We start from the raw sequence: 9,301 nt of genomic DNA, 5'->3' as shown, positions 1-9,301 counted from the left end.
TATATGGGGATGGTGATGTTGTCACACAGGTTCTAGTTATGTGATTCTTGACTATATAGGTTTGGCTGCTGAAATTAAGTCAAAAATCTTGTTAATCACAGATAATAAATTTTTACTAGTTGGCATTTTTATTTTCACACCGTCATGGAAAGCTTTTTTTTTTTTTCTTTTACAAAGTAATTGTTAGAAACTAATGGTGCCTCTCGCCCAATCAGGTATTTCTGTATTTATTCAGGTTATCTAATATTAAATTTCATTTGATCTGAAACATTTAGTTGCAATAGACAAAGAAAAAAACAGAAAACAAATCCTTAAGGAAATAAATACTTATTCCCTGCAAAAACTGGTGTGATAATTTATGTTGATGGAAAATCAGACGAAGACGGAGGATTAAGCCAACTTTTATAAAATACATTTCATAAATTTATTTACAGGAAATCTATTCATTAAGTTAGATTGAGAAATAAATGACCGTTTAGTGAAGTGCACATGAGGTCTGTATGTCTCCCCTGCCAACATCACTAATTCTCATTTTGCTGACAAGCTGCCACCATTTTTTTTCCAGTCCACTGCAGTAACCATATGCAGTGGCAAGTACACAGCTGCACCCGAGCCCCAGGTCTCCAGGGAGCCCACTAATAATACCTGTCCTTTCAATCACACTGCATTATTGTTGCTTGCTTCTTTTTTTCCTCCCTTTTTCTTTCCGTGTCACATGCTTCTGCTGATTTGTGGTCTTTTATTCAAGCTTCAGTTCACGGGTCAAGGAAAGAACCTTTTCTTCATATTGAGTGTGATGGGGAAGGACGCTATGTGTCTACCTGTGTCTGGGTGGGGGATGGAGGCATAGTACAAATGTGCTAGACCAAAGAGATGGAGTATGGAGGTATAATTGTGTGGAAAATATGTCTTTGTGCATATCTATTTATAACTCATCTATCTTGTTGAATCTCTTCATGCGAAACGTAAACCTCCATCACTCTGTCCACTTATCCTTGATCCTTTATTTCTCCCTGCCCCCTTCTCCCGGTTGAATCCCTGCCCAGTTTTTTCCTCTTCTCTGCCCCATAATGGATTTTTCTTGTGACATTAGAAAGAAGTATTTGCTGCCATAGTGTATTGATTGCCTTAATGGTAGAGAGCAGAGAAAAGAGAGTGGAAAAAAGAGGGGACTGGAGACATAGAAGAGTGCGCACAGAGTCCATTAGGTTAATAAGAAGAGCATCTTTCGTGCGCGAGTCTAATACACATGCATGTGCCTCCATGCGCTCATAAATCTGACTTACTTAGTTCTCTGCTATGACAGGTATCAGATAACAGTTGTCATGCTCTGCCGCACACAAGAACATGCCCATGCCGCATTTCTTTTCTTTTCTTTTAAAAGATCCACGTCACGTCAGTGTACGTTTGGTTTCGCTCTTTGGGTATTGATTTTTATCTGACAGCTTAATGGGTTTGGTTTCAGTGACAAAAAAAAAATGCTAATTGCTCTGTAAATTGAAAGCATTTCTCCATCTAAATCAAGGTGCAAAGAAGATGTCTTGTGGTGTTGGTGTCATTTTATGTTAATATTAGCACCGTGAACTTGAGTCGCAGTTAATTATCGCAGTGCAAACGAGAGAACTGACAAAATACTCCGTGTTTGGAAAGGTGAAGGAGTTTAAAAACATGTATAAAAGGGATAAATGGTTTCCTGCTGTGTCCACATGCACATCACCATTACGATTATATATTTTTATTTGTTAATTTGGTATGATTTTACATCCTTCACCACGTACCGTATACTTGTGCTGCATATACTGATACATGCTCATGTCGTTGAACTTTTCGTTGGCTTATTTCTCTCTTTGTAGTGAAAACCTGCTAACAAAGACTCGTCATCACATAGACAAATTTGATGTTTGACACTTCAAAGTGTGCAGTCGCTCCAGGTCATTAACACTTTCTCCTGACGGTATTTCGTTCTGTGTTTCTCCAGGCGGAGTGGAGAGACGAGGTGAGACATAACTTTGAGAAGATTAAGTCAGAGGGGACATGTCTTCACAGACTGGATGAGGAACTCATCAAACGACGCAGAGAAGAACTCAGGTTAGAATTGCAAAGAAAATTGTGCTGTCAACTGTAGCGTGTATTTCTATTCAGCTGCACTGATATTATTTTTCAAAGCCTTGAAATTGCCATGCTATTAGCTTCAGATCATTATTAAGATACAAGGATGTAGTAATTTACTCTGATGACTGTGTTGCTCCACAAACTATCCCAGTAAGGCATGTCTGTCGAAATAAATGTAAAAAGCATTGCATGGCTGCAGAATTGGTTTATCTTAAACATTGTGTGTTGTTTAGGACCTGACTCGTAAACAAATATCTTATATTTAACATTTAAGTTTAGCATACATTCTCCTCATCAGTACTGTAAAATATGTGTATCTTGTCGTACGTTTCCTGGATTTTATTGCTTAATATTGCCTGTTTTAGCATATGCATTGAAAAATTAACACACATATCTATCTGTTTCCTATATTATTAATAGTTCTGTGAATGATTTTTATAGTTAACAGATTTGGAATGTAAAGTAGAAACAACAATCTCAAGTTATCTAAAAAATTCATACTCTGTATCCTCAGATTTAAATATAGCTCCCATCATCTCAGTAGTTGTTGTGCACAGTGCATGTGTCTGGACGTTATTGAGCTTTCCTCTACATGCAGACATGCACTGGACATCCGGGAGCACTATGAGCGGAAACTGGAGCGAGCCAATAATCTCTACATGGAGCTTAACGCCATCATGCTGCAGCTGGAGATCAAAGAGAAGGAACTTCTCAAGTATGAAACTTTGCTGCTTCATTTTTATTCTTGACAGGCTTTTAAAACATTTACATTAATGAAATACAGTATGTGATTGGGGTCATTCTGTTTAAAAATAAACCTGTCCTAAAACTGAGAAATTAATGGACTAATTGTAGATGTTTTGTGCTGCAAATTTGTTACTAAAGGGACATTGTCTGTCATGAAGTCCAGACCGTATTTTGTGTCTAACTAGTGATGTTCTTTATGTCTAATGCCAGGAGGGAGCAGTCACTGGACAAAAAATACCCCAGCTGCTTCAAGCACCACAGCTCCAGACAGTCGGCCTCCTCCAACTCCATGGAGAAGCTCATGAAGAAACGCAACGTACCGCAGAAACTACCTTCACACAGCAAGAGGTGAAACAGCAAAGCACACTGTTTTCCATACCTGGACATGATATATGAAAGTTTGTTCAAACTCATTATGTTTGTGGTAATAGCAAATCAGTCAGTAAGCATACTGGGTTTGCAGAATTTGAGATGACAGGGTTCTTTTTTTACACATCAAAGCAAGGTTTTTAGGCATTTTTCTTTGCAAGATCAATTCAAAACTATTAAATAATATTTTTTTTTTTGCTTATTTATTAAAAAGAAGTAAATTAGAAGTTCTGCTATTTCTACAGCCTTAGACCCAAAGTAGGAGTTAATGCATAACCAAAAACTTTCGCTGATAAGGAAAACTTTAAGCAATTATAGTATAAAAAGACAAACTTTTTATAAACATAGCGTGTTTCTTCTGTTTGCAGACCAGATTTACTGAAGTCAGAAGTCATCCTGCCCAAACTGGACTCATCTATGACCCAGGTCACCATCCCCAACAAAGGCTCCACCTCCCCTGGCCGCTCTCGCCGAGGAAAGCCCCGCTACAGGAAGGCCGGCAAGGGCAGCAGCAGCGACCTGGCTCAGCTGAAAGCCACTCTGTCCTCCTCCCTAGCAATGATCAACGCCACCTCATCCGTTCCCAGCAGCAAGCACCGTCTGGACCCCACCGCGGCAATCAGGGGCCTCCAGCATGACCTGCTGCTAAAGAAGATGTCCTCCTCCAGCCCCGATCTCATTTCAACCACCCTGGAGGCAGAGGTCCGCAGGAGGGGGCAGCTAAGGCCTGGACTGGACAGAGCAGGCAGTCAGAGCGCCTCCGCTGGGCTGGAAGACAGCGGAGAAACGGAGGGGCCAAGGGACAGGCAAGATGTGGGCGTGGGGGGCGATGACCTGGTGGAGACGCCCCCACGGAGCGACACACCCAGCGAAGACGCAGCATCCATCCCATTCTCCAGCAGCCCAGATTCACCGTGTGGAAGAGGGGCCGCTGCAGGGAGAGCGTCTGTCCTGGGGAATGCTCGGGTCTCCCATGAAGTGGAGGACAAGGAGGAGGGGACAGTGATCACACGCTCACCCAGAAGTCAGCGCCGCCTCACGCCTGCAGCCTTGCTGTACAGGGCGGCAGTCACACGCAGTCAGGTAACGCTGCTTTAGCTGCTCCCATTGGAATCACTTTTACAAAGAAAGCAGAAACTAATCTACAGGGAGATGCTTCAGAATAATAAAGTAACAGATTACAAATCTGATTCTTGCATTTTATTTAAAAGTGCATGCGAGCATGCAGCTGTCACTGTAAAGTGGTTTTACTACAATGACTGGCAGAAGTCAATATCTTAATGTTTTTAGTGCACAGAATGTAGAACCACAAGTTGATTTAAGCAACAGGCTTAAAAGATTTGAATGTTTGATCTCTGTGGATTACCGGTAGTGACTTTTTTTAGAGAAGCTGTACTTCCATATTTCTTTTTTTTTTCTGTTTCTCTTTTCAAAAATGTATTTTCTCATGAGAAATCTCAAAAATCTTCAATGAAATTATTCAGAATAGTGTTAAGCTATATCTCCTTGTTGGTGCTTTTCTCCACAGAGACGTGGACTTTCTTCAGAGGAAGAGGAGGGAGAAGTGGACAGTGAGGTGGAGCTGCCCAGGAGACGGTGAGAGTTACAAAGACTTGAACAATTATTTAGAAATTTAATTGTCATTTTGCTCAGTTGACTGTATCATCTCATTAGAGCTGACCGTAACATGAATCAAGATACTTTTGTGCTAATTATATATGTTATTTATAAATAACAACACCAAATAACTTTTGAAAACCAGCTAAACCAGCACATTGTCAAAAACAAATATGGCAATATTTTTATCTGTCTTATCAGTAAAATATGACAGCCAAGATGTACATTTTTACTACATGAAAGCAAATAAGCCATACACTTGAGAGTGCTTTATATGAAAAAAAGAAAACACAACGCAATAAACAAAGAAATAAAAACATTACAGAATAGTTGCAAAATGAAGAGAAGTAATAAAAAGGTTTAATACAGACATAATCAATCAATGTTCCACTCATTAGTCAAAAGCAGCTCCAAGCAAAAGCGTTTTTATAGCCTTGACTTGAAAGAGCTCAGTGTTCCAACAATTTTGTAGTTTTCTGGAAGTTTGTTCCAAGTTATTGGAGCATAAAACTGAATCCTGCTTCTTCATGTTTGGTTGTGATCTTGGGGATGCAGTGGAGACTAGAACTAGAAGATCTGTAAGATCTGGAAGTTTAATATGACAAACAACAGATCGCTAATGTATTTTGGTCCTAGCCATTCAGTAATTTATAAACTGACAAAAATATTTTAAAGTATACTCTCTGAGCTACAGGGAGCCGGTGTAAGGATTTTTAGAACTGGGATTATGTGCTCTATCTTCCTGGTTTTAGTGAGAATGTGAGCAGCAGTGTTCTGGATCAGCTGCAGCTGGAGGATTGATGTTTTTAGGCAGACATGTGAGGAAACTGTTGCAGTAATCAGTGCGGTTAAAGATATGGATATGTTTCTCTAGCTGGGACATTAGTGCTTTAGTCTTAGAACATATAAGGATGCCTGACCAAGTATTAAGTGCATAAACTGTACAACATGGACATACTTTTCAGTTGGCCAACATTTTGTTTAAAATTATTGAAATTTTGATAATGTATTTTTTTTTTGCCACACATACTGTATTTCATAGTGATGTTTATTTATTTCGGGAACTCACATTAACTTGTCTGTCCCCTAACAATAAGTTAATGTTTCTAAAGCCAGATATGTCTGTTCTATTTCTGCACAGGCGGCCAGTGAGCATCTCCAAATGTCAGTCGCTGTCAAACTTCAGCCTAGAAAACCTCTCAGTGTCAGACGGCGAGGAGGGAAACACCACCGACCACTCCCACAGCGGCACACCCGACGTGGTCAGCACCAACACGGACGAGCGGCTGGATGACAAAAGCGACGACTTGCTGTCTCAGGGCTCAGAAATCCCAGCTGACCCCTGTGACCCGAGCCAGCTGGGCTCTGATGGACTGTCTGAGAGGGAAGCTGAAGTACGACAAGTCAAGACGCAGCTCGCTTTGAGTGAACATAACTGTGAGGTAGGCCATAATTACAGACTGCAGGGATTATTTCTGCTTTATCTAAACAAGAGCAACATGGAGTTAATTTGAGTATTTTAGTGTTAGGAGAATCAGAGGTTAGGTCTCTCCAAGGAATTAATCAAAGAGCTAGTAAGACCAGAACCCATGTTAACTCTGGGGATGTGTTTGGTTATATTAAGTTTAGATAACAGTCGTTTCCCATACCCAATATGTTGATCATACCCAATCAGGAAACATGGTGCCGTCCTACAAGCTGTTTGCATAACTCCCCCCTGTGAGAACTTCTCTACATTTCTCTAGACCACATGTGTCAAACTTAAGGTCCGGGGCCCAAAACCAGCCCGCCATAAGTATTTATGTGGTACTCTAGAGTCTAGAGGGAGACGTAAATAAAACCTTCAAGGCAATAGTTGTGTTCTTTAGTATTAGTCTATCAATCAAAGCAGTTTTTAATCAGAAGTGATAGTCAATGAATTGCAATATGTGTCTTGATCAGTCTCATTTATCAGACTGAATGTACCTTTTGAAAATAATGAACTTTTCATTTAGGCCACATTTCTGTTTTGAAAAATACTTTTCATTGGTCTGATGCAACATTCTAATTTTAAATGTCATGTTTTCTTTAACTAAGTGGAAAATAGTCACAATTGAAATTAAGGCTTTATAACATTCATCTGCTTAGTTAATCTATATAATGTGTTTCGCTTAGTGATTAAGTTTCTAAAATAAGTGGGCTTTTCAATAATGTTCTACTTTATTCAATGGGTCTGTTTGCTGCCAAATTACATTAATGTGAAAAGGTCTTCAATATTATTTAACTTTGAGAAGTACTCATCAGATCCAGAGACAGTTAGTTATTAATATTTTAAGTTTGTTATTAGTTAGGTTTCTAAATATATTTCCCACAGCTGGCCCTTTGAGGACATTTGTGATCTTGATATAGCCTAAAATGAAAATGTGCTTGACACGCGACTCTAGACAGAGGCAACTTTGTCTTCTGTCTACTTCAGGTAAGATACCGACTGCCTCAACAGAACCCCGTGTCAGAAAATGTAACTATTAGACTTGATTGTGTAAAAACAGGTAATCTTTGACTACATTACCCAGTGAGACTCAAATGTGCTAATTCAGAGAATCTGTGCTTGTTTGATCTGTTAGGGCCTGTACGACGACTCGGACTGCGACAGTGCAGAACTGGACCATTCATGCTGCGCAGAACTCAATCAGCCTCCAACCAACTGGTGAAACCCAAACATCTGAACCCACAAGATCTGTACATCTGCATCTCTGCATCCTTCTTTTACTCTGTCAGACATTAGGAAACCCACAGAGGCAACCACAGGAGGGATTGAATGCAAAAAGGAAATGAAAACCTTATCAGAAAACCTGTGGATGTAAAACTAGAGGCACTCTGACAGACAGCAAAGCAATCCGTTTTCAGCTCCAGAACAACACATCTCAGAGAGGCCAGTAACAAGACTGTCCGTTCATGTCTTCTGTCATCTGCCATGTTGATTTTTATATTTATTTATTTTATACTATCCAGTGGAAATATGATTAGGAGATCATTTCAGGGTTTTTATAACAAGTTTGACCTGGACTTATTTCTTAAAATCTACTGTGTCATAATCTTTTTCCTTTAAATATTATGCACTTATTTTAATGTGAAACGGCTGATAAAAGAAAAACAGTTTACATTTGAGGTTGTTTGCAATTATTTATTATCATAGTTTTTAACTTCCATTCATCGCCACTGTTAATATAAGATGTTGTAAAATGAACAAATGTTTTTATACTTGAGATTGTATAACTGAAGGTGCTGACATTCCTCAGCAGGTGGCGCTATTATATAAGAACCTCATAAAGCTTTTGCTGGTAGAATGTAACTTTACCTGCTGTTCATGTCTCATCTAAAACATAAAACGTATTGCAGTATTTAAGTATTTTGCAGGGGCAAATGTGTTTTTGGAGAGTTTGAAGGGTTTGTAATATTTAAAAAGCATGTTTGTAAGAAAAAAAGTATGCATATTTAAGATGTTTTGATATTTCAGTCCAGAAGATATCGTTTTTGTGAAAATTAAACCAACCCTTAGATGAACAAATGCTGATAAAGCATGTACCGGTGCACCTCAGTAAATTTAAAAACCATCATCTGAAAATTAATTTTTCTCAGTAATTCAACTCAAGAGGTGAAACTCATGTACTATATAGATTTATCAAACGAGACCTATATTTTTCAGCAATTTATTTTTATTTTGATGACTATAGCTTACAGTGAATGAAAACATTAAACCCCAGCTTCTCAGAAAGTTTAAATAATTGCGGTCATCTTTAGCAATTAACTTTTTCAGTCTCGTTATGGAGGGGTCAGTGACTATCTGCAGGAAGAAAGATGAGTCAGCTATCTTGTACATGATAGCATTAGCTATAACATGTCAATTAAAAGTAATTTTTATTATTCCACATATAGAATTGGTTTCGTATAGTATTCTAACAAACTGAATTTTGGCCATAATCATCAAAACTAACAAAGTAATGCTTATATCACTATGTGATAAATACACAGGATTACATTTTTTTACATTAAGAAACCTTTTGTTGATATACTAATTTATTGAGATGCGCCCTTTTGGCAAATAAATTGAGCGTTACTCATAGTCAGTTGGCAACTTAGACAAGATAGTTGAGGCCTATTACAGACAACAGTTCACGTTTACTGAATGCAATATTGTTCAACAGAAGGAAATATGAACAGATAGAGGCTCAGTTATTTACTGCAAACTTATTAATGCAAAGGGGATACTTGTGGAGAAATTGCTAAGTACATCTTTCTTCCCTGCTCCCCATGTCATAAGACTGGCATGGACTGTTAAGAGAAACCAAGAACACAAAGCTTTACTAACCATTGTTTCAACGCTTGCACAAACGACACACTCGATGCTCGAGCATTGAGCCTTTTTGTTGGTCTATTTGTTTTTTTCAGCCAAGAATCAAGTGATCATAAAACTGGT

General features: G+C 38.7%; 1 protein-coding gene across 1 annotated transcript in view; it reads left to right on the top strand.

Moving 5' to 3' along the window:
• The window catches only part of LOC103135949 (mitogen-activated protein kinase kinase kinase 12), a 19,238-nt gene extending 10,420 nt beyond the window's left edge, over positions 1-8,818 (top strand). The window contains exons 8-14 of the mRNA XM_007548986.2: positions 1,979-2,088; positions 2,711-2,827; positions 3,070-3,207; positions 3,597-4,311; positions 4,757-4,824; positions 5,987-6,287; positions 7,449-8,818. Of these exons, the coding sequence (XP_007549048.1) occupies positions 1,979-2,088; positions 2,711-2,827; positions 3,070-3,207; positions 3,597-4,311; positions 4,757-4,824; positions 5,987-6,287; positions 7,449-7,535 (1,536 nt within the window). The 3' untranslated portion in view covers positions 7,536-8,818. The remainder of the gene's footprint in view (positions 1-1,978; positions 2,089-2,710; positions 2,828-3,069; positions 3,208-3,596; positions 4,312-4,756; positions 4,825-5,986; positions 6,288-7,448) is intronic.
• The last annotated feature ends 483 nt before the right edge of the window (positions 8,819-9,301 follow it).

The sequence above is a fragment of the Poecilia formosa genome, unplaced genomic scaffold (assembly GCF_000485575.1).
Source record: "Poecilia formosa unplaced genomic scaffold, Poecilia_formosa-5.1.2 Scaffold2, whole genome shotgun sequence".
NCBI lineage: Eukaryota > Metazoa > Chordata > Actinopteri > Cyprinodontiformes > Poeciliidae > Poecilia > Poecilia formosa.
This window is presented reverse-complemented; position numbering and strand designations above follow the sequence as displayed.